This window comes from Hemicordylus capensis, chromosome 5 (genome assembly GCF_027244095.1).
Source record: "Hemicordylus capensis ecotype Gifberg chromosome 5, rHemCap1.1.pri, whole genome shotgun sequence".
NCBI classification, from domain to species: domain Eukaryota; kingdom Metazoa; phylum Chordata; class Lepidosauria; order Squamata; family Cordylidae; genus Hemicordylus; species Hemicordylus capensis.
The window spans coordinates 22,742,974-22,769,003 of record NC_069661.1 but is presented as its reverse complement, the minus strand read 5'-3'; the positions used below and the strand labels follow the sequence as shown (position 1 = coordinate 22,769,003).

The window sequence follows — 26,030 nt, the reverse complement described above, 5'->3', positions numbered from 1 at the left end:
TGAGTTTCAGGGCTGAATGGGGATTTGAACTCGGGTCTTTCTAGTCCTAGTCCAACACTCTAACCGCTACACCATGGTTTTTAGAAGAAATCTGAGTGGAAAGTTTAAACCAAACTGTTGGGCTGTGATCCAAAGAACTGTGGAACTATGTTCATGCAACCAAGAGGGCTTGGACATGTTTGCAAATGATTTTTGCAATGGAGGGAAGTTTCAAAAACCATTTTGCAAAGCGGGGTGGGGGTGGGGATCACACTGGGCTATAGTTTTATAGCTGTTGGTCAGGATCTGTAACTTGCTTAAACGAAACTCTCAGACAATAACTGGAACTTCCAAATGTGTAGATTGTGCACCTTGAGCTCATTCTCACAATCAGGGAGAAAGGGCTCCAGGCTGCCGGGGAGGAAACCTTCAAATGCTTACCTCCCCTGTAGACGATCCTTATCTTCTGGCTGGGCAAGCAGATCGCTCGCCCAGGTGTTTGCCAGCTGCTACTGGCAGCTGGAAGGCTTGCGGGCAGGAGACCCCCGGAACGCCCATAATGCATTGCCCATGGTGCATTATGGGAAGCCTCCCTATGCAGGCCAGGAGGCTACTTGTATATCGGTGCCACACGGCACTGAAACAAGATCAGTGTGTCATGATGTGTCATGCAGCACCGACACATGATCAGCACATGTTCTTGGCAGGGGTAAGAATGTGCTCATGCCCTTAACCCTGGCTAACAGCCAGGGCTCCCTACCGGATTTGCCACCGTGCTGCTGCCAGAAGCCACTCGGCTCCCGGCAGTTCGCACAAACAGGCAAAACTTGGCTGGGCTTCCTTAGCCCAGTTTTGTCTGCACGTGTGCATAGCTCCTGTGTGATGCAAATGCAAACATGTTTGTGCTAGTGTAACACTAGTCTGGTGCGCAAGCTCCAGAATTAGTGCAACTGGCTAGCGCAACAGCCTTGCACTAGTGCAGTGCCCTAGTGTTAGTTAGCCCTTCAGTAGGGTTTGGCTTAATGTCTGAAGTCTGCCCGAGGCAATACTTGATCTCTGGGATTCTACCAATGGGCAGTGTGGGAGCAGCATCCCTTCCTCCCCTGCTCCCTTCACTGCACGCACAACAAAGCAAGGGTTAAGTGTTCTTTCCAAGTCAGCCTTTTGTCCTTCCCTTTATTGTTCAGCCATCTTATTTGATACTGTTGAGGAAGCCACAGCAGAATAAATAAGACTCTGACAGATTCGTACTTGTGCAACAGACTGAATAAGAAAAGAACTGGCAATGATCTGAGCAAGGGAGGCTAGACCTTACCTCTCCATCCAGCCCTAAGAGGGATGCAAGGAGAGATGGGTTCATTTCTTGTCCTGCAGGGTGCTTTGGAGAAGTTGAGGAATTTCAGCTATGCATTACATAAGTTACATAGGAAGCTGCCTTATACCGAGTCAGACCTTTGGTGGATCTGGCTCAGTATTGTCCACACTGACTGGCAGCAGCTCTCCAAGGTTTCAGGGGGACATTTCCCAGCCCTACGGGAGATGCCAGGTGTTGAACCTGGAACCTTCTGCATGCAAATTAGATGCTCTTTCACTGAGCTGTGGTCCTTCCTCTAATAGCAGGCATCCACCACCGCCCCACTGCTGCCCGGCAAACTATTTCTGTCCTCCAAAGCTCTCTGCAAGTGAGAGAAGATCCTCTGGTAAGCAGAGAGTGCTTGTAAGAGAGGCGAGGATTTTTCTCACTTGTGCCGGATTTGTTTGAATAAGAAACTAACAGCAGGCAATTCAGCCAGCCAATCCAGGTTGCAGGGGAAAGGAGGGAGAAATCTCCTGGAATGCCTGGAGAACTACTGCACTTCAGAAAAGTGTCGGAGCTACGACTACCGTAGTAGCTACCTAGTGCACACCCCAAAAACCTTCCCTCTGCATACAGAGCCTCTCCCAAGCCTCCTGTGTTTGCACAGCAATTGGGGGAAGGTTAAAAAAAAGTCAGAAGATACTCCTGTTTGTTTTCTTATTGTCACACCGAAAGGATAAATGAGGGAAATCCTTGCCTCTTCTGGAAGTCCTCTGCCGGAGGAATGAGGTTGGAATTGGTCGCAAGGACAGAGAGAGGCTTGGCTCATAAGCTAAGCTGATATTTGTTTATCCCAACGCCCTTCCTTATATTCAACAAAAGTTTTCAGTAACCGTATGAATGGTGTTTGGCTGGTTAACATCATTGTCCTTGTGAGATTGGATCGTGCTGGCATTAAGAGGACAGGAAATAACTGGCTCCTGTGAGACGGCAAATCCCAATTTTAAATCACATTATTAATGGTAGTTTAGTTTTGAAGGCTTGGGGAGGTATAGTGCTGTTCTGGTGAGGCTTTGAGCCTCTTCTCATGATGCATGAGAAAGGCTCCAGAGCGGGCTGCGGGGAAGGCAGGTTACACCTATCTTCCCTGCAGACGATCCAGGCACCATTGCTGGGCGCGCTCTCCACACTCCCGGATTATTCTCAAATACGCCGAGGCAGTGGGGAGGGCTGGGGGCCGGGATGTGTTGCCCTGGCCCCTGGAAACACCATGATGCACCGTGCATGGTGCATTATGTGGACACCCTTCCTTGGGCTCCCCACGGTCTGGCAGCCATGGCTGCCAGATGATTTAAAAATCGAGGTTAAGGGAGCGCTCGCTCCTTTAACCTCATTTTCAAGGGTGGCTCTTTAGGCGGGGTTGCCGCCGGAAATGGCCTGATCCCGGGGGTTCATACACATGTGCAAAACCGGGCTGGGCTCCCATAGCCCAGTTTTGCACATGTGTGTGAATAGCCTCTTTATCTGGGCTATCCTGTTCCATTTACACATCATAGTTCTGGAAGAATGATGACTAAGTTAGAAAGGATTTAAACAGTTGAATCAAGCGATGGCCAAGGATCCAGAAGATGCATGTTGTGAGGAAAGGCTGAAGGAAATGGTGTTGCATGCTGAGTGTGAATCAGGAAGTTTCTGGTTCAATTTTTATGTCATGGATTGGTGTTATGCAAATCGGCCTGGAAGGATCCTTGGGCTCGCTCCGTCCCATGCATCCTTAGAATAACCTGAAAATTTTTTAAAAATTGACAGATTAATGGTTTTCTTTTGCATTTGCACCAGCAAGCTGTGGTTTGAGCTTACCTTACAAACCATGGTTTGATCTTGGTTTGTGGAGCAAGCATGAATCCAAATTTGTCAGCTCAGATGAAAAGGCAAACTATGGTTTCAATCAAATCAGGAAGAAAGGGGGAAATAGCAGTGAAGGACAGGAGGAGTCCACATGATCTTGAGGCTCATTCTTGGCCTGTTCTCATAATGCCAGATAGTGGTTTGGTGTTAAGTCTGAACAGTGATTTCAGGCAAATCACTGAAGCTCTTCACACAATCCATGTGAAGAGCTAGCAGACTATCTGTGGGGAAGAAGAGTCTTACTTACCTTCCCCGCAGACGATCAGAAATGGTTCCCTGGGCAGGCAGATCACCTGCCCAGATGAGCGGCAGCTCTCCTGTGGGCCGTCCGTGTCTCGTTCGGGGGTTCCGTGGGTTGGCCTCAGGGAAGCACTGCCATGCTGTGCCCTGCCCGCCCGCCCCCCCCCGCGAGCCCCAATAATGTACTGAGCAAGTGCGCAATGCATTCCTGGGAGCGCCCCCCCCAAGTGTGTCCGCTGCAGCTGCAAGCGGCCATGGCAGACACATGGCATGATCACATAGCCCAGTTTTGGGGCGCACTTGCCCCAAATCCTTGGCTAATCACTTGCGCCCAAATCCTGGCTTAAGTAGTGGGCTACTTTAGAGGGCTTGCCGCCAGCAGGAGCTGCCCAGCTCCCAGCGGTTCTCACGTGCAGCGAAAACTGGGCTGGGCTTCCCTTCGCTGTATTTCAGACTTTGTTACTTTCCAGCAGAGATTTGGGTTTTCCGGAAACTTTTGAAATGAGGAGTGAGAAAACATTCTAGAAATGGCAAATGAGAAAACATTTTGAAATGTTTTCTAATATGCATGATTTTTTTTCTCATAAAGTTTTATTATACAAGGTTCCCTGATGCCCTTAATAGATTGCGATCCAATTTCATATGTTGTTTGACCTATATATTTAGTTAGAACAACACCACCATCACATTGCACTCCTGTTTCCAAATCAATAAAACACATGTATTCTCTCTCACACACTTCCTAGGGATAGTTATCTGGAAAACATTAATTACAACTTTGAAATTCCTATGCTTGCCTAATATTGCATTAGTATCCATTCATTGTTACTGATGCAGTTTATGAAATAATACATATTAAGAATGAAAAAATTTCCATGGAAAAATAAGGTATGGGGAAACTTTCTAGGTTTTTTTGTTTTAGAAAGATTTTCTATGGAGAAAAAATCAAACCTCATATCTCCCCCACCCCGCACTATGCAAGATGGTGGTTTTTTCTGAATTTCTGAAATCTGGGAGTTCTTCACACAGCAGGCTTTACTGGGGGTTTCTGCAAGGCTTTACTGCAAACTCGAAGTTATTCGGGAAAAGGGATGCAAAAAAGGGCGGGTTTTTTTTACCCCGGATATAAATTGCGCTGCACTCTCTAATGCACAGTGAAAAACCTGAATTGTGTGTGGTGTTCCCTAATAGCACACAGGGACTTTGGGGGTAAATCTGCCTGATATGCAAACGCACACCCTCCATTCTGGTAGAGATGTGAGCTAAAGGGCTTTAAAACTCCCTGGTGCACTTTTCTCTGAACTAAAATTGGAGGTTCAATATTGTACCCAAAATCTTATACTTTATTATGTATTTCTAATATTTCTAGAACATCATTCAGCAGAAAACTGTTCAGTAAGTGGTTTACAGGTGATTAAAAACACAAATAAAAACACTTGTAAAATGGGAAACCAAAATAACTAATGAAAGCAAAAATATTACATAAATACAGGATGGATCTGCCCTAATCTCCAAATTAGGTGATCAAAATAAAAGGTGATCATTAGATTGAAGATGCTTCAGACATAGAATGTTCCATTATAAGGCAGGAAGTTGGATAGAAGTTGGCGTCCTTCTGTACATCTGCCCGTCTGGCATCTTCCTTATGAAGCAAGGCTACAGCATCTGGGGTTCTTTAGTTTAGAAATGATAGAGGTGTTTAAAATTATGCATGGAGTAGAGAGAGTGGACAGAGAGACATTTCTCTCTCACACACACAACACTAGAACCAGGGGTCATCCCATGAAACTGAAGGCTTGGAAAATTTAGGACCGACAAAAGGAAGTACTTTTTCACAAAGCATATAGTTAACTTTTGGAATTCTCTGCCCAAAGATGTGGTGACAGCCACCAGCCTGGATGGTTTTAAAAGGGGCTTAGACAAATTCATGGAGGACAAGGCTATCAATGGCTACCTGTCTGGTGTCTATGGGCCACCTCCAGCCTCAGAGGCACGATGCCTCTGAATACCAGTTGCAGGGGAGCAACAGCAAGAGACAGGGCATGCTCTTACCTCTTGCCTGTGGGCTTCTTGGAGGCATCTGTTGGGCCACTGTGTGAAAAAGGATGCTGGACTAGATAGGCCTCGGGCCTGATCCAGCTGGGCTGTTCTTATGTTCTTAGTCTATGGCTCACATAATGAGCAGTAAGCCGCCGATCTGAGCAACGCGACTCAATGTGCAGCAGCTATGAAAAATGCCAGTTCCATGCTAGGGATCATTAGGAAGGAAAATATATAAATCTATATATTTAATTCTCTAAGGCATACCCGTGGCTAATCCCATGCATGCCAGCTCTCTCGAGAGTTCATGAGCAGCTGCTAGATAGCCACGGACACGCCACCGCTGGCCACGGGCAGCGAGAGGAAGCGTTGCCTCCGGGTGATGAGGGAAAGCGTCTGCTGTCGGGCCGGCAGGTGGTGACGGTAAGTGTCTGCCAGGCCGGCTGACAGCAAGGGAAAGCACTGGCCAGGCCAGCGGATGGGGAGGGAAGGGAAAGCAGACTGAGAGGGGGAGAATGGACTGTGCCTAAGGGGGTGGAGGAGCATGTTCTGGGGCTGAAGGGTACAGATGCTCTGTGCCAGGTCAGCTAGTTGAAAATAAAACGGCTAATATATATAATGCCCTTATACAAAACTATGGTATGACCACACTTGGAGTACTGCGTACAATTCTGGTCACCACATCTTAAAAAGGACATTGCTGAACTGGAAAAGGTGCAGAAGAGGGCAACCAAGATGATCAGGGGCCTAGAGCACTTTTCTTATGAGGAAAGGCTACAACACCTGGCGCTTTTTAGTTTAGAAAAAAGACGACTGCGAGGAGACACGATAGAGGTCTATAAAATCATGCAGGGTGTGCAGAAGGTTGATAGAGCAAAATTCTTCTCACATAATACTAGAATCAGGGGTCATCCCATGAAATTGATGGCCGGGAAACTTAGGACCAACAAACGGAAGTACTTTTTCACACAACACATAGAGGCTCTTCTCACAATCGGTGAGAAGAGCCTCTGGGGGTTGCGAGGAGAGTGGGCTATGCCCACTCTCCTCACTGACGAGCAGACAGTCTGCTCTGGGCAGTCACACGACTGCCGGCTCCGTGATGGAGCTGGTGGGGGCTGGGAGGATCGGAGGCCACGCGGCCCCCGGAAGCTCCAGTATGCCCTGCGCGAGTGTGCAGGGCATACTGGAGAGACCCCCGAGCCTGGAGGCTGCTTTTAAGCCTCCTGGCTGGGTGTCTACTCGTGAGTAGCCATGGTGCGGAGTCGCACCGCAGCTACTCATGATTTTGAAAACTGGGTTTGTGGAGTGCTCTCTCCACAAACCCAGTTTAAGGGGATGGGTAGTTAGGCAGGTTAACAGCCTGGAAGCCACTGGGCTCACCTGTGAGCCCGGTGGCTCACACAGTCAGGCGAAATTGGACTAGGCTCTTCTAGCCCAATTTTGCCTGATTGTCAGAATTGCCTCACAATCAACTTGTGGAATCCTCTGCCACAAGATGTGGTGACAGCCAACAACCTGGATGGCTTTAAGAAGGGTTTGGATAACTCCGTGGAGGATAGGTCTATCCACAGCTACTAGTTGGAGGGCTAGAGGCCACTTCCAGCCTCAGAGTCACGATGCTTCTGAGTACCAGTTGTAGGGGAGTAACAGCAGGAGAGAGGGCATGCCCTCAATTCCTGCCTGTAGGCTTCCAGTGGTATCTGGTGGGCCACTGTGTGAAACAGGATGCTGGACTAGATGGGCCTTGGGCCCGATCCAGCAGGACACGTTCTAACGTACCCATGCTGCTTCTGAACTCCTTTAAACCCTACCAGTGCTGCTTGTGAAGGCAAGGGGGTGGTTTCTGTGGCTACTAAGGAGTGTGTGATCACAGTTCTGCTGCTACTGCCATTATTCCCAATGGGAGTAGCAGCAGATACGAGTACACTTAGATCAGCAGCTCAGTTCACAGTTTGTGAGCCTATGACTATTATATAGATGTGGAGCATATGGCCTGGTCTGACATTATTTTCTCCAACTGGTATGAGAAAAAGTGACTGACTTGTGCATGCTTGCTCTCCCCGTTAGAAAGCGTTAGAAAGTAAGTATATTTTGACTCTTGCAAAATATAATGTTCTGCTGTGTTTGGGTTCTCCTTGAACTTGCTGATTGTTGGATTGTGTATCCAGGTGTACATCTGTGGGGCTAGATCTTGAGTTTCTCCATGGGGAGTGTGGAGCAATGGAGCCTGAAACTCGTCTTTGCATACCAAGTTCAGGAAGTAATGTCAGACCATACCCCACTTCTGATCAGTGTTCCCTCTAACAGAGATTCCCAGATGTTCTTGACTGCAACTCCCAGAATCCCCAGTTGCAATGGCTTTTGCTTGGGGAATTCGGGGAGTTGTAGTCAACAACATCTGGGAATCCCTGTTAAAGGGAACACTGTTTGTGATATCCCCCTGGTAGTTTCCATCCCCTGATGACTCGAATGGCAAACAAATGGTTGTCTGAATACAAGTCAGTAAGTACCATACTTGTTTCTAATGCTTCCAACTGTTGCTTATTTTGCAGTGTATCTTCTGGATTTGATGGCATGAAGGAGCAGGAAATCTGTAACAAAATCATGGCACAGATGCTGGAAAACTATAGCACCTTGTTTGAATGGGAACATGCAAAGAAAGAGAATGAAAAGCACCCGTGTGAAGAATTAGCCAGAATTATATTGGTAAAAGTGAGTGCTTGTAAAATGGCTCTTTCTCCTTTTGAACATTTTTTGGTGAAGAGAGTTGTGAAATTGCAGACAGTATCAAAGTGGTACGTATAGGTAGCATAAGTGATATGTACAGGTAGCATAGTAATGGCATAGTAATGCAGTGGGGCAGATTTTGAATTCTGCTTCTTGCGACATGGGAGTGGGGAGACGCTTTTGTTTCAAAGGATGAACTTAGTGCTACTCTTTGAATGTTGGTGCATTTCCCCCATCTTTTTTTTGCTTTGTTATTTTGGGTCAAGCTACAAATTAAACACAGTTGCATATAACTTTCCTTCAACATGAGTGTGAGTGTGTGTGTGTAGTAAAACACAGCTGCAAGAGGCTGTAGTCAGGGAACAAAAGAAGATCATGTAGAGAGGAGGTGCTTAGCTCTTTACCTGCCAATCATTTTCCTCCTCAAATCCACTTCACCCTGCAGGGGTGAAATAAAGCAGGGGGAAATAAACTAGCCTCTGCATATTTTCCCCTGTGGGGAGAAAAACAGCTGGGGGTATAATTTTGAACAGGAAAATAGCCTGAGGGGAAAGGGTTAAGCATTCCTCCTTCCCTTTGCTAGTCCTCAACTCAAGGAGCTTTCCCAGATAGAAGGCTTTACCGTGGGTTTACTGTGAGACTTTACTGTGAGTTCAACATTTTTAAAAACAAACAAAAAACCAGATGCAGGATCCCTGTCCCCAAAGAGCTCACAATCCTGAAGCAGAGCAGTGATGGTAGTCATAACTTGAACTGTCCTCTTGCTTTCTGTCTGGGAATAAATGGAAGTTGCTACTTTTCCTTTTCCATTTTCCTATACTTTTGAGTTCAGACTCTTTACTGCCAGCTGTCATTACATCCTGGAACATAATGCCATAATTTGGCAAGCAAGCATCAGCCCTGTTATCTGGAAAAACCTGATACAAGAGGATTGTGGCTATTACAGCCTTGCTATCTCAGCACATGAACTGTGTTGATCTTGAATCTCCTGTGTGAACTTGCAAGACTCCTGAAGCCTTGGAGTTTGGGAAGGTTGAGATGTTTCAGTACTGTAAAAGTTTACATTTGGTTCTTTAATATTCTCTTAAGAACATCTGCATCACACAAATATAGAACTGGCAAGTAATTATACCCTCATTTCCCCATAAAATGCATATTTGGGGTTCATTCAGATAGGCCTTGCCCCCTAGCACTATAATTCTCCCCTCCCTCCCGAATCCAATTCTTCCATTGCTTTCTAGGGCTGGATTAACGATTATACTTATGTGTGTTCCAGCACAGGGCTGGAGACACCACATTATCAAAAATTAGATAAATTTAATTTATGAGGCGGAGCCACTATTGGGCAGATGGGCTCAAAGAACCTTGCTGCAAGCCTCGAAAGGGCTGCACGAGCCCTTCGAAATTAATTCCCAGCCAAGGTTGGCTGGCTGGGTACATTTATTTCCCTTTCTCTCCCTCGCTGGACCCAACCAGCAAACGCTGGCTGGGAATGCACTCCAGAGGGCTCGGGCGTGTCCTCCAGTGATGGGCCACGCCCACATACATGTGGGATCACGCATAAGGGGTGTCACTGGTGCGTGCGGTGCGCACATGGCGGGGCTGCCGGGGACAGGGCAGAACTTGGGCCTCCATTCCCTGCCTCCACCACAGGTGTAAATAAATATCCAGTAGTTTGGGGAGTGCTGGTTAGAGTACTTTTAACTTGTGCACCTTAAATTGCCATTCATCCTCTCTAGTAATAACTTATGTGAGTATCTCAGTTGTAAAATCTGGAGTAGAAAGCAGAATACAGGCATTTGTATGACAAGGGAGTATTCTGGCCAATGTAAGTTTGACATTCAAATTACAGTAATTGAGGAAAAAACAGCTTTAAGCCTCATGTGTGAAAATGCCCTCTTGAGATAGTGGATTCTGACAACCTCAGACTTCATCTTGAAGTATGTTAGAAACTTTCTTCTTCCATTCCCCCCCACCCCCTTGCCTTAGGGCGGGTTCACACAGCTCCAAACCTGAGGTTTGGTGGAGTGGCCAGAGCCCTGGAAACATGTGCACCCCCTACTTCTGGCCTTGAAAACGATATGCCAAATTTGGGCATGTTGTGCAAACCCACCAATCTCAATATATTCTGCCCTACATGTGATATGGAACGTAACATCTGTCCCTCACTTTGAATCTTAGTTATAGAAGTTGGGTTACGTACTGCAAGTAGGACAGAATCTGCCAACTTCGGGCATATGATATGTACTCACCAATCTCAGCATATTCTTTCTGAGATTGGAAATAGGGCACACACATGTACCCAGTCTCTGACCACTCCGCTGAACCTCAGATTTGGCACTACGCGTGAGCTTGAGTGTAGTGGTTTAATTCCCACCATTTGATGAAGATTATTTTGTTCCAGAGAGATTTTAGTTAAATAACTGCTTCTTTTCTAGAGTGTTTAAGATGTGGCTATTTTTAACGTTGCTAATATTTGTAAATTAATTGCTTTTAGCAATTGAATATAGCACATCCTTTATCAAGGGCTCTTACTAGTACTTGCACCAAATCTGGCTGAGGCTAAGAAAAGGCAGGAAGAAAGAAAGAGTTATTTTCTGACACCAAGTGCAATATTTGAATCCCAGATAGGGCTGTAACCTATCATCAGTGAATCAGTTAGATTACTCGATTTTTTCAAAAAGCAATCCTAATTTATCAGACAACACATTTCTTTGAAAAGTATTAATTATCTTCAGTATCAATATTTATGGAAACTACACGTGGCAGATCCTGTCTGAGAAACATTTTCCTCTTCCAAGATAGCCCTTAATGCAACACATAAAATGAACTATCTAAAAATTAATTCAAAACAGTTGAATAAAAACCTTTCTTCATTCAAAACAGTTATTTTAGTTACATGCACATTTATGCAGATGCAATAAATTCAGACAAATTTGATTAAGCAATTAATTTATGTAACTGGGTGACAGTCCCAATCCCAAGGTCTAAAGGCCAGGCTACAGATGTCAGGCCTCATAGTCATGAGATACAGGTATCATTCACATGGTAAGCCTTTGAACGGATACTCTGTCGTCTCTTTGGTCATCTGAATTACCCTTACTCTAGAGTGAATATCAGAAAAAATTGAAATATGAACCTTTGCTGTTTGTCAAAGGTGAGATAACTTCTGAGTCAAGGGTTAGGTGGGTGTACTCTCCCTAACCAAAGAAGTTCAGTCTCCTCATTGTGTGGTATACTCCTGCTGTTAGGCTCTTCCCATATGTAATGTCTTCTCTCTCAGACCAAACTTCATGCCACTGGGGTTAAAGTGGTAGACGTGAGTGGAATATTTGGAGCAGAACATTGAAGCCATCTTTTGAAATCTTGTTTATTTCCCTGATTTATGTTTCCTCTCTGCCAGAACATGTTCTTCTCACTTATTATTTTGAACTTGGTTGAGCAGATGGCTATGTTTTATAATGGAAGCTTTAAAAAAAAAAAGAGGACTTCAGACTGAATTTAATACATTCTTAAATGAGGAGGGAGGGGTGAGGATTAGAATCCCTTGTAGGTGAAAGTTTACAAGCTTCTAAGTCCTTTTACCTTTGGTACTCCTTTTAGCTGCCAAGGAGGGAGAGAGTTAGTCACTTTTAACGTACCTTCGTCAAGCTGGAGTCATCACTTTGAAATTTCTTTCTAATTATAATCACCTTGCAGCCTCAAATAATAATTATCTCATGTTAACAAATATGTAATGGGGTGTGTGTAGCGTGCACTGTCTGTCCTACTGTGGCTCAATGCATACATAGCACCAAATTGTGGTTTGAATTTACACTAGTCATAGAACTCAAGCTGTGGTCTGAGCTTCCAAATGTATAACCAGCACACCATGGTTTAGAGCTCTTCTTCCAAGTCCTCTGAGCACTCAGCTGCATAACTTCACTCCCATTTCCAGGGGACAGCATTCGGAAGCAAAGCAATGGCCTTCATTGTGGCTCATCGATTCAGACACTGTGAGCCGGGTCTCACAATTAGTGAGACCCGGTTTGGGAAGCTGAGCGGGGAGAGCGGGCTAAGCTCTCCCTGTATGCCCTGCGCGAGCACACAGGGCATATTGGAGAGACCCCCAGAGCTAGGAGGCGGCTTTTCGCCTCCCCTCCGGGGGTCTACTCATGAGTAGCCATGGCGCGGAGCTGCGCCACGGCTACTCACAATCAGAAAAATCTGATTTGCAGAGTGCTCGCTCAGCAAACCCAGTTTAAGGGGAAGGGTACTTAGGCAGGTTAACCGCCGGGAGGCAACCGGGCTCAGCTGCGAGCCCAGTGGCTCCCACGATCATCTGAAATCGGGCTAGGCTCCCCTAGCCCGATTTCGGATCCTAGCCCAATTACGGATGATCGTGGGAATAGCCTCTGCACCAAAGTGAAGTTAGCCCAAACCACAGCTTGCAAACCATTTCAAGCCATGGTTTCAGATTCTTGTTGGCTGGCTGGCCAGTTGCTAACTATTAGGGTTGTTTAGACGACTGTGTCCTACCCACCTTTGGGAGCTCTGTGCACTCCTGATTTTCAGTGTGAGTTTTAAAAGTGTGTGAATTAAAAGCTATGTTGGAGGAGGGGAAAGTGATTGTGTGGGAGGTGGGCACAGGCTTCAACGTCCTTTCCTCCCCTCCTACCTTGGTAATATTCTGGGGGGAAGTGCCGTGCCCACCTCCCATATTTTCACTTTCCCCTCCAAACTTGATTTTAACTCACAACCGAAAATCAGGAGTGTGCCTTGCTCAGAAAGTTTGTGTGAACAACCTTAAAGGGTCACACTTAACGTTTGTGTGAACAAGCCTATTGTTTGTCAGTTCAGACCTCAGTCTCAAACCATAGGAAATAATAGAACTGGCTGCCCTTGCCCCCACTCCCCCCGTAATAGCTGCATATTCAACAGTGGGGTAAAAGGGGTCCTATATGCATAGAGGTATACAAATACAACGAATATTTATATATTGCTTTTCAACAAAAGTTCCCAAAGTGGTTTACATAGATAGAAATAAATAAATAAAAATGGCTGCCTATCCCCAATGCTGGGAAAAGTTGAAGGAAAAAGAAGAAGAGGGCGACCTGCAGCAAGGTGGATGAACTCGATTACGACAGCAATGAATGCACCACTGAGAGACCTAAAAGGCCAAGTTGAAGACATAAGAACCGGCCTGCTGGATCAGGCCCAAGGCCCATCTAGTCCAGCATCCTGTTTCGCACAGTGGCCCACCAGATGCTGCTGGAAGCCACAGGCAGGAGTTGAGGGCATGCCCTCTTTCCTGCTGTTACTCCCCTGCAACTGGTACTCAGAGGCATCCTGCCTGTGAGGCTGGAGGTGGCCCTCTGACTAGCAGCCGTTGATAGACCTCTCCTCCATGAAGTTATCCAAAACCTTCTTAAAGCCATCCAGGTTGTTGGCTGTCACCACATCTTGTGGCAGAGAATTCCACAAGTTGGTTATGCATTGTGTGAAAAAGTACTTCCGTTTGTTGGTCCTAGATTTCCTGGCCATCAATTTCATGGGATGACCCCTGGTTCTAGTGTTATGTGAGATGGAGAAGAAATTCTCTCTGTCCACTTTCTCCACACCATGTATGGTTTTATAGACCTCTATCATGTCTCCCCGCGGTCGTCTTTTTTCTAAACTAAAAAGCTCCAGGTGTTGTAGCCTTGCCTCATAAGAAAGGTGCTCTAGGCCCCTGATCATCTTGGTTGCCCTCTTCTGCACCTTTTCAAGTTCTACAATATCCTTTTTTAGATGTGGTGACCAGAATTGTACGCAGTACTCCAGATGTGGCCACACCATAGTTTTGTATAAGGGCAGATCATCCTGGAGAGAATCTACCTATGTGGTCACTAAGAGTCGACACCGACTTGATGGCACTTAATCAATCAATCCCCAAAGGGCTCACAATCTAAAAAAGAAACATAAGGTAGACACCAGCAACAGCCACTGGAGGGATGCTGTGCTAGGGATGGATACAGTTGCTTTCCCCCTGCCAAATAAAAAGAATCACCACTTTTAAAAGGTGCCTCTTTGCTCTGTTATATACAGATGTGCATGCATCAGTACCCTTATATGCCACTTCTAAATGCAAGGCCAGAAGGGGGTCACAGCCAGTTGGTGTCAATGGTCCTGCTTCCCTGCTTCCTGGAGTGGAGAACTAGTCTTGTGGTTGCAAACATGACTTGTCCCTTTAGCTAAGCAGGGTCTTCCCTGGTTGCATATGAATGGGAGACTAGAAGTGTGAGCACTGTAAGATATTCCCCTCAGGGGATGGAGCCGCTCTAGGAAGAGCAGAAGGTTCCAAGTGCCCTCCCTGGCTTCTCCAAGGTAGGGCTAAGAGAGATTCCTGCCTGCAACCTTGGAGAAGCCGCTGCCAGTCTGTGAAGACAATACTGAGCTAGATGGACCAATGGTTTGACTCAGTATATGACAACTTCCTATGTTCCTATGTCCCCCCTTGTGCATTCATTGTAGGCAGAACAAATGTGTGACACCGCTTGCTGACGTCTCCGAAGCTGGAGTAGCTAGAAACAAGGCTTCAGTGCTGTGCATAATGAACCCCAGGACATGCTTCTTAGGGCCAAGGCACCTTTCTGAAGCTCAGCAGGATCTAGTCAGTGTCTGTGCCAGCCCAAGGAGAAGAGGAATATCTGGGCTTGAATCGGGGAAGGGGTGTGGCTGCAATGAAAATGCAGATGGCAGCTTGGCCCGCTGCCTCAGGTGTCAGTAGGTCAGTGGGAGAGTATGGGCTTAAGAGGCAGAAGGTCCCAGGTTCAGTCCCTGGTGTTTCCAAACAGGATTGGGAAAGACCCCAAGCCCAGGAGAGCTGCTCCATCAATGTAGACACCCCTGAGCTCGACACAGCAGTGATCTGCCCTAGTATAAGGCAGCTTTCTCTGCTCTTTTGCTGTGCCTCCATGGGTATCTGCACACACGTTTTTGTTAACTACGTTATAATATCTCATTGTAGGAGGCCAGTTGCATGCGGACCCTGCCAGTCCTGACCGGCATGGAAAGAGAATTGCCAAAGCCAAGTCCAAGAAACAAGGTACAGAAAGTGAGTCCTAAAGCTTGGTCCTAATCTTAGCCCTCATGCTTTCCGTTTATGGTTTCCGCTTGTCCCTGTCCAGCTCTTTGCATATTCCTCTACAGGTGTGTTGCCTTCTGTCAGGAGTTGGGGCTGGCCTTTGACTTAGGCTTACTCACAGGGGAAGAGGGGAGGGGCTGACTGGCAGAGATACTGGCAGGACTTTGAGCCTGGACTTGGAACTTCAGAGATGTCAGGCGAGGATTCAGCCTGTGAGCCACCCCCGAACTCCAGCCAAAAGAGCAGCAAGGATGGCTCCTCACAAGCAGTAGGCCCAAGTGGGTCATGTGGTGCTCTTGACCTCATGAAAGCTTCCAGGTCAAGCTTGTTGACTAGTCTTAGCAAGAAGGAGAATCCCTTTGTGTGTGTTCTTTAGAAGAGGCCACACTCACCTCTACCTTGCTTTGCCTCTGCCTTTCCTTTAGGAACATAGGAAGCCGCCATATTCTGAGTCAGACCATTGGTCTATCTAGCTCAGTATTGTCTTCACAGTCTGGCGCGGCTTGGGGGATTCCCCTGTCATACGGGTGCTCTAGGCACCCGTGTCACCTCAGCTCCGCGGAGCCCAAGGAGACACATGAGCCCGGCAGCCGAGTTAAAGGAGTTCTTTCTTCTTTAACCTCTGCTAAGGGCTCGGCTTAGGAGTGGAGTTAGGCTGGGAGGGCGCCCCACAATCCACGCGGATCCACACCTGGGCTAGGCTGCTCGTGAGAACGGCCTCAATAGGTTGTGGTTTTAACCCGAGGCTTTCCGGTTCAAACTCTTAGCCACTGCTCTAGCCCAGCTAAAGGCCAGTTTGGGCAATACTTCTCTGACCAGTCCAAGCAAGCACAATAAGGATGTGTGTGCCCCATGAGGGTACCAAGGCGCATTTCCCTCATCACATGGGAGTGTGATCCATCTGAACCTCTCCTCTCCATGAGCTATAAATACGACTAGCAAAAACAAAGTAGAGCAATTACGAAAAGTTGCCTTGGTGTGCTGGAAGCAGAGAAGAACAACATGTGCTCTCATCCTGCTCAGAGAAGTCTTGTTCAAACTGTGTCTCAGTGTGTGAAGAATTGAATGCGTGGAGACATAAACAATTTGACGTCGGGGGGAAATGAGGATGAGTTTGAGGCATCTCTGTAGGAATGTGAAGTAGTTGGGAGCAGTGTTTCCTCTGACAGGGATTCCCAGATGTTGTTGACTACAACTCCCATAATTCCCAGCAAAAGGCCACTGCAGCTGGGGATGCTGGGAGTTGTAGTGAACAACATCTGGGAATCCCTGTTAGAGGGAACAGTGGTCGGGAGCTGTGTAGGGATGGAAATAAGCAGGAGAGACAGGATATTTCTTAATGAAATGCAGACATGTCCACAATTTAGAAAGAAAGATAAAGAAGAAAATAATTATTTGATATTGTGGCTGGATATTGGGAAATGGCAGTGGGCATGGAGGAGAGTTGTTGTGAAATGTTTGTTTGAACAAGCATAAAGTGCAACTGGTAAAATTGGTAGAATCTGTTTTAAGAGGTAGGAACTCTCATCCTAGGAAACCTGAAAACAGAGTGGTGGTCCTGCCTTAATGCTGGGCTTTGTGTTGAGATGACAAGGGCCCCATGATATTTCCTGGTAGCAGATCCCATGAAGTTCACCAGTGTGCCTGATTGGAAACCAAAATAGAGGTGGTCATGTACAGCTGCAAAAATTGATGTTAACTCTGCATTGTGAAATACTAGACCATTACACGGATTATGCGATGGTTTTTGTTTGTTTCTTTTTTTCAAGTGCCCTGAGGTAATTTGAATTGTATGACTGGTATAAAATATGCAAGTTAAGCACTTTTGCAGAATTTATTATTATGCACATGTTCTGTTTTGCATAATTTGGGGGGGGGAGCAAGTAGCTCTTGTGGACACCCCAAAACACTGGAAATCTTACTTAGCTGCCCATCTGGCTTTTGACATTTCAGTAAGCATAGGCCACAAGTTTCCAAGCATACTTTGACATTCATAAGGTCCAGAAACCTGCTCTTTTAAAAATGAAGTGATGAAGCTGAAGTCTACAGGCAGCATCATGCGATTTGTGCCACACCCCCAGTCCTCACCATACCGTACTTCTGAAGGATTGAGGCTTACCCTAGTTCTCTCCTACCTCACCCCACCAGAGGAGGTATAGCAATAAAGGCATTCACAAAACTCTAATTTTCACTTAGGTAGTAAACTGTGAGGCGCTTCACACACAATTAGTGTGAGGTCTCGGGAGAGTTAGGGTGGGGAGAGCGTGCTTAGCCTTCTCTCCCCACACACGAGCAGAACACTCACCCTGGGCAGCCTGATCAGCTGTCCACACAACTATTGGCTCTATCACGGAGGCGGTAGGGGTGGTGGGGATCGAGGGCCACCCAGCTCCTGGAAGTTCCAGCATGCCCTGTGTGAGTGCGTGCGGCATGCTGGGGAGACCCCCGAGGCCGGGAGGCTTGATGGAGCCTCCCGGTTGGGGATCTCCTTGCAAGTCACCACGGCACAGAGACGTGCTGTGGCGTATCACGACCCCAAACCCCAGGTTAGCGGAGCGCTCGCTCCGCTAACCTGGGTTAAGGGGAGGGGTTTTATGGCAGGCTAGCTACCAGAGAACCACCGGGTTCGCCAGTGAGCCTGGTGTTTCTCACGATCGCGCAAAAGCGAACTGGGCTGCATTAGCCCTATTTCACATGGTCATGTGAATAGTTTCTGTTTCTGTACCACTTCAGCCTACACATGGGGGCTCACGTGGCTGAGTACTCCTCTATAAACAATTCCCTGCACATAGAAAATTGGTATGTCAAGTAATGGGGCAAGCTGGAGCTCTTCTCCTTGATATGCTTGTTTTTCTGTATGTAGGGAATTTTGCTTGTAGCATTCCAGGAAGGAGTCTATCCCAGACATAGAGGCTATTCTCACAACTGCAGGAAAGTGGGCTAAGGGAACCCAGCCTGCTTTCCCGCTTAAGTCCCCCCTTAAACAAACTTAACGGACACTCTGCTAACCCCGTTTGACTGATTGTGTGTCACCGTGCCGTGGTGACACACAAGTAGACCTCCGACTGGGCGGCTGCAAGCATTCTGGTGGTCTCCACGAGGGGGAACTAGGGGGGGCTACTTTGGCGGGCTTGCTGCCATGGAGCCACCGGGTTTGCCCTTGAGCGTCCAAAGCCAGGCTGAGCTCCCTTAGTCCGGTTTTGCATGCTCATGAGAATAGCCTCCTTGTCTACTATGGGGAAGCAACACACATCTTAAGCCTGTCTTCAAGTTATAAAACTGGTAATAACACTTGCCCAGTTCTCCTAGCCAATCTATACACAATGCTCAGTCCAGTGCAGGTTGGCCCTGAGAACTGGTCACTGGACTGAGCATCACGTGTTGTTTGGCCCTGAGAACTGAGCCAGAGTTATTACTCGGAGGCATGCTTAAGATGTGCATTAAGTTTTTCTTTGTGTGGAGTAACTGGCACAGCAGATGTGGGATTCGCTTGGGGCCAGAGTCATGACCTCCACCCGTTACAATCAGTTACTCTTCACCAGAACGTGGTCAGCCGGAACAGAGAAACTTATAAATGACCTAAATTCTCTAAGCCAGGAATTTCTGCAGCACTTCATAAACCCTCTAGGTTATGTTGGCTTGCTGGATGGGTCCGTTTCCTCACCCCCACCAAACCTGCCCCACGCCCACCACCAGTGTATTAAAATTAAGGCTGGGCCAAAAGTTCTTCAAAGACAATTTCTTGACATATTTCGGTCAGAGAGGGTGAAGGAGAGAAGTAAAATTAGCCTCCTATTTTCAAAGCGTCCATGACTTCCATTATTATTATTATTATTATTATTATTATTATTATTATTATTAATCCAATTTCTATACCGCCCTTCCAAAAATGGCTCAGGGCGGTTTACACAGAGAAATAATAAATAAATAAGATGGATCCCTGTCCCCAAAGGGCTCACAATCTAAAAAGAAACTCACCAGCAGACACCATTGTTGTCTGTTTTTGCTGTGATGGGTTCAGCACTCCTCCCAATGGCTGTTGGATGGTGGCTGCCATTTCCTCCACAGAATGCTCCCACAATGCTCCATGATGAGACAGCATTTCTAGGAGACACATTTTGGGAAGAAATGTTGACTGCTAGGAGGAGCACTGTGCTGTGGGTATTAAGTTTGCTCCCTCCACCAATGGCCAGAATTGTCCCCCTTTTATCACGTGTGAATGAGACAGCGAGGCTATTCTCACAGTCATGCAAAATTGGGCTAAGGGAGCCTAGCCCGATTTTTGTATGCGCACCGGGCTCGCAGCCAAGCCCAGTCTCACGAAAGTGGGTCACCTGCTTAAACAATCTTCCCCTAAGCCAGGTTAGCAGAGCGAGTGCTCCGCTAACCCGGGCTTTCCGATCGTGAGTTGCCGCGGCTCTGCACCGTGGCAACTCACAAGTAGACCCTGGACCAGGAGGCTTAAAAGCAGCCTCCCGGCTTGGGGGTCTCTCCAGCATGCCCTGCGTGCTTGCGCACAGCATGCTGGAGCTTCCGGGGGCCATGCGGCCCCCGATCCTCCCAGACCCCTCTGGCTCCGTAACGGAGCTAGCAGTTGTGTGGGTGGCCGGTTCGGCGGTCCAGAGCAGACTGCCTGCTCGTGTGTGGGGAGAGTGGGCTAAGCCTGCTCTCCCCGCTAACCCACTCCAGGCTCTTCTCACTGATGGTGAGAAAGAGCCTCTATGCTTCTTGAATCCACCGGCAAGCATTTTTACCTCTTTGAAAAGCTGCATAATGCATGCATCACTCCCCCGCCCCAGTTCAAGAATTATCCGAGATGCTAGCCTGAAGAGCTTCACGTTCTCTCAGAACTAGATCATGTTTTTCTTCATGCTTGAATTGAGGATTGCTTTACAGTAAATAGACAGACTGGGCACCTGTTTCTTAAAGAAGCAGACAAACAACAAAGCTTCCTCCGCAATGATCCCAGCTAAGTTGTTCTGTAAACATATCCTCGGCATATTTCAGCACGTATTTTCAGCTGTTTGGAGACCTGCCAAGGGGTTTTAGCCATTCCACTGTCACGTGGAGGATGGTTTGGAATTTTGGTGTTAATGTTGACCCTGGTACTTTATCAGCCCACCCAACCTTAATACTTACCGCAGGGGTTCTCCAACGTGGCCATTGCAGCAGGTGATGATGGGAGTTATAGTCCAGCTGTATCTTGGGACCTAAGTTTGCGAACCCCTGAAGTACAGAATTCGAGTAATCATTAGTTATATTTATACTTCTGTTGGTTCGGTTCCCAAGGGCATTAGATCCATAGACGCTTGGATGTATAAGGTCAGGTGTGCCAAAGTGGGGGAATGTGCTGCATATAGATCCTGTCTTCCCTGAACTCAGTTAACTTAGTATTAACTCAAGCTGGGCACTTACCATCCCAGACGGTTGGGAACATCTGCCTCTCATGTTTGTATTGTCGACTAAGGAGCAGATAGTGGGAAAGTGAGCCACCCTTAAAATATTGTTGGTGTGCCCTTTTCAAGCTCAGGATTGACAAGCTCAGCATGTGCTAGCAGCCTTGCCATGTTGACCCTTTGAGGCATCTGCTGCACTGTCTGAGTTGGCTTATGAGATCACTCAGCTTTCTGTGTGTGTGTGTGCCCGTGTGTGTGTCCATTCGTTTGTGTGTCCGTCTGTGTGTGCCTCCCTATCAACGTCACAACGCCTGGACCAATATGAACCAAATTGGGTATAGTTGTAGGGACACATAGAGACACCTCAGCAACATAGTTAGTGATGATGTCATCCACCCCAATCCAAGATGGCGGGTGTGTAAATGTTTGAGGTGCAAGTGGGCTAACTTGTGAACTGCTTAACCGATTTGAACCAAATTTGCTACAGCTGTAGGGACACATAACGATGCCCAAATGGCAAGCTGTGTGATGATGTCATCCACTCCAATTCAAGATGGCAGCGACATGAACATCTGAGGTGCAAACAGGCTCATTTGTGGACTGCCTAACCTATTTGAACAAAATTGTGTACAGCTGCAGTGAGTGACACATGGGGACACTTCAGCGGCATCGTTTGTGATGATATAATCCACTCCAATTCAAGCTGGCAGACGTGCAAACATTTGAGGCGCAAGTGGGCTAACTTGTGAACCGCCTTACCAACTTGAACCAAATTTGCTACAGCTGTAGGGGCACATAGGGAAACCTCAGTGCCGTAGTTTGTGATGATGTCAACCACCTCAATCCAAGATGGCGGACGCGTGAACATTTGAGGTGCAAGAGATCTAGCTTGTGGACCTCAATTTGAACCAAATTTAGTCCATTTGTAGAGACAGAGAAAGGAAAGTAGGCTGATTAGTTCTTATTAGAACAACTTGTATTTCATAATATCTGCTTTTCCTCATGAGTCACATGCCAGTTTAATTCTATGCCTTCTGTTGAAATCTATTTTCAAGAAACTGTTTTAGGAATTCTGGGAAGAGTGACAAGTCCCCTTTCGCCAATGAAGCCTTCCAGTAAGCTGGGATGACCAAGAGACTTAGTACTGAGTCACTCTCTCTCTGAATTGTCAGATATACAGTAGAAACAATCAGCTGGAGATTCCTTTTTTCTCCCTTGGTATGTGTAAACTCTGAAGCTCAAGTAACTTGCATTATGTAGAGCAGAAGGGTTGGATGAAGGGAGTTTTGTATAGAATTCCTTTTCTGTTTAATTCCATGGGCTGTGCCAAGGGATAGAGCTATTACCCTTGCTAACGGAGCAAAGAGACAGTTAAAGTGGTGATTCTCTTATATTTAGCAAGGGGAGAGCAACTGGTCCAATCTAACCCCAGCACAGCATCCCTCCAGTGGCTGTTGCTGGTGTCTACCTTATGTTTCTTTTTAGATTTTGAGCTCTTTGGGGACAGGGGACCATCTTATTTATGTATTATTTATTTTTCTATGTAAACTGCTTTGGGAACTTTGGTTGAAGAGCCGTATAGAAACATTCATCGTCTAGTAGTGGTATGTATCTGTTGTCCTTTATTGAAACTACACTAAAAAGGTTCATCTTCTAAGTACATTGTTAAAACACACATCCCATAACACTTAGATTTAAAATCTAAAATATACACTGAATGACCTATGGGCAGCATCCAGATTAAATTATCTAGAGACCCATTTCAAACTGGCTTTAGGGTGGACTATGTGGTTGAGCCAGCCTTGGTTGCTCTGTTAGGTGGCCTTTGCCAGGGAAATGACAGAGGGAGTGTGACTCTGCTGGCTCAGTTTGGATCTCTCAGTGGCTTTCAATGCCATCAACCATGGTATCCTTCTGGATCGCCAGAGGGATTTGAGGATAGGAGGCACTGGACCTGGTCTCACGATCAGTGAGACCCGGTTTGGGGCAGTGAGCGGGGAGAGCGGATTAAGCCCGCTCTCCCTGCTCACGAGCGGGCAGGGAGCCCTGGGCGGCCAGATCTGCCGCCCATACGATGGCCAGCTCCAAGACGGAGCCTGGGGGGAGTGGGGGCTGTGTAGCCCCCGCAAGCCCCAGTATGCCCTGCGCAAGCACGCAGGGCATACTGGGGAGACCCCCCGAGCCTGGAGGCAGCTTTTCGCCTCCCGGCCAGGGGTCTACTTGTGAGTAGGCGCGGTGCAAAGGCGCGCCGCAGCTACTCACGATCGTAAAAAGCAGGTTTGCTGGAGTGCTCGCTCTGCAAACCTGCTTTTTATCAGGGGTTCCAGAGCGCACCGGGCTCGGCTGCGAGCCCAGTGGTTCTGACAATCAGCAAAAATCGGGCTAGCAGAGGCTAGCCCAATTTTTGCTGATTGTCAGAATAGCCCCACTGTTTTACAATGGTTCCACTCCTATGTCTTGGGTAGATTGCAGATGGTGGCCCTTGGTAACAGTTGCTCTTCAAAACTGGAGCTGTTATATGGAGTCCCTCGGGGCTCCATTCTGTCACCAATGCTTTTTAACATCTACATGAAACCGCTGAGTGAGGTCATCGGGGGATTTGGTGCTGGGTATTGTCAATACGCTAATGACACCCTATTTGTCCATGTCATCAATATCAGGAAATGGCATTAGCCCCTTAAATGCCTGCCTACAGTCAGTAATGGGCTGGATGACAAACTGAAGCTGAATCCAAGGAAGACGGAGGTGCTCATTATTGGGAGTCGTAGTCTGCAAGATGGGTTAGAACCTCCCATTCTGGACAAGTTTGCACTCCTCCAGAAATAACAGGTTTGTAGTTTGAGAGTGCATTTGGGTCTGGGTCTCATCTTGGTGCCTCAGGTTGAGGCTGTGGCCAGGAGCAATTGTTACCAGCTGCGATTGATTCAACAACTGCATCCATTCCTTGAGAATAATGACCTGAAAACAGTGGATCACCAGCTGGTAGCCTCGAGTTTGGACTGCTGCAATGCATTCTACATAGGGCTGCCTTTGTACATAGTTTGGAAACTTCAGTTAGTCCAAAATACGGCAGCCAGACTGGTCTCTGGGGTGTCCTGGAGAGACCACATTATGCCTGTTCTTAAACAGTTGCACTGGCTGCTAATATGTTTCTGGGCAAAGTAAAAAGTGCTGGTTATTACCTTTAAAGCCCTGAATGGTTTAGGTCTGAACTACCTGAGAGAATACCTTTCTCTACAAGAACCTCACCGCTCATTGAGATCATCAGGAGGGGTCAATCTTCAGGTGCCACCGGTTCATCTGGTGGCGACCTAGGTTAGGGCCTTCTCTGTTGTTACCCCTAGGTTAGGTTGTGGAATGTGCTGCCGTGGATATAAGAGGATTATCTTTCCTGGAGGCCTTCAGAAGAGCCTTAAAGCCTCATCTTTTTAGCCTGGCTTGTAATGACATCTAGTTTTAATTTTAATGAGTTTTAATCAGCTTTAAATGTGTTTTTAATTTTAATTTTTTTAATTATGTGTTTATGATTTTAATGTAAACCACCCTGAGCCACTTTAGGAAGGGGGATATATAAGATGAATGAATGAGTCTATTCCTACGATCAGGTGAAATCGGGCTAGGGGAGCCTAGCCCAATTTCGCCTGACTGTGAGAACCCCCGGACTCACAGGCGAGCCCGGTGGCCTCCAGGTGGTTACCCCGCCAAACTACCCCTCCCCTTAAACCGGGTTTGTGGAGCGAGCGCTCCGCAAACCCAGTTTTTTTGCTCGTGAGTTGCCGCGGCACAGCTCCACACCATGGCTACTCATGAGAAGACCCGTGATCGGGAGGCTGAAAAGCAGCCTCCCGGCTCGGGGGTCCCTCCAGCATGCCCTGTGCACTCACGCAGGGCATGCTGGCGCTTCTGGAGGCCGCGCGGCCCCCAATCCCCCCAGCCCCCGCCAGCTCCGTAACGAAGCCAGCAGTCGTGTGGGTGCCCAGGGCTACCGCCCTGCTTATCCAGGCTAAGCCCGCTCTCTCCGCTAACCCCCTCATGGCTCTTCCCACTAATGGTGAGAAGAGCCTCAGTGAGTTAGTCATGACTGATTCCTCCTGGAATTAACTGAAAATCAGTAATGAATAGCTTGTCTAATTTATTTCAGTGCTGCTTCATCATGATTTATTCGTCTAGATGTTGTCCAGTATACCGGCAAGGAATCTGTGATACGTCCTAATCACATATTTCACTGGCTTCTTTAACACAGGAGCCCTGTTCAGACGTTATGTTTTATGGGCACACAGATCTTTGTGCATGTGTACAAGTGGCCCTCGTTATTTGCAGGGGTTCTGTTCTTGCCCATAGGTGTGAATATAGAAACCGTGAATAATGAAACCTTGAGTCAATGGGGATTGGGTCGGTTAGCTTCTCTGAGCTTAAAAACGGTTTTTAAAAAAGAAGCAAAAATGAATGTAATAAAGCATAGTACCTTGCTCTCTAGGCCTCCAGCTCTCTAGAAAGCCCGCACCCTGCTCCATCCACAAATTGTCCAAATTTTTGTGAATTTTTTTCAAGAATTCTTGGGGAAAGCTTTGAGGGGGGGGGCACAAAATGGCTTCATGCTGCAAAATGCTGGCAGGAAATGACATCAGAAGTCATTTCCAGCCACCCAGGAGCTTTGGATAGGCAGATTTTGCCTGTTTTTAAACCATGGATAAAGAAACTAGGTTCCTGTACTCCAGCCATGGATACGCGAAACTGTGGATGCTGGGATCACGAATAACGAGGGCCACCTGCACCTGTTTTTGTGTGCATGATTGAACATGCATTCAGTCTGCTTCAAAATAAACCTGCTACCACCCCTCAAATGTAGGTAGGAAGTGTTCTACTGTACATGCATTGAACATAATGTGTGAATAATGTATGTGTGTATACTGTACACAGATTGTATGTCCAATGAATATAATGTGTGAATACTGCTAGGGTAGGAGATGTATGGCAAAGTAGTTTGCAAGTTATTAAACACCATATTGTTTGATCGTTTCCCATTCTTATATCAGAACTTTCAGGAAATGCTGGTTGTCATGTAGTCCAGGGCTTGACAAATGCCAGGCGCCAGGAAGCCGTTGGCACCTAGAAATTTAACTGTGGCGCCTCAGCCAGGATATTCAGAGCTAGAGTTCTTTAATAAAACCTTTATTTTGTCCCCGGTATCCCTATTTTTGTTCTAAGTATGTCACTTGTAAAGGGAATAAAGAGAAGCCATTTATCCAGTGTCCATTATAACATCTGGAAATTTTTTCAAGTGTCCATTGTCTGGCTCCTACATTTTGGGGCTGGCTCCTAGATCCAAATAAAA

The 26,030-nt window shown here is 47.0% G+C and overlaps 1 protein-coding gene across 9 annotated transcripts in view; it reads left to right on the top strand.

Annotated features, from left to right (window-relative positions):
* The window catches only part of FAM13A (family with sequence similarity 13 member A), a 223,556-nt gene that overhangs the window by 52,928 nt on the left and 144,598 nt on the right, over positions 1-26,030 (top strand). For 5 of the 9 annotated variants that reach the window (XM_053256680.1, XM_053256681.1, XM_053256678.1 and 2 more), the window contains 2 exons: positions 8,020-8,179; positions 15,183-15,269. In XM_053256680.1, coding sequence (XP_053112655.1) covers positions 8,020-8,179; positions 15,183-15,269 — 247 coding nt within the window. The remainder of the gene's footprint in view (positions 1-8,019; positions 8,180-15,182; positions 15,270-26,030) is intronic. The other 4 variants (XM_053256682.1, XM_053256676.1, XM_053256677.1 and 1 more) reach the window with 3 other exon arrangements.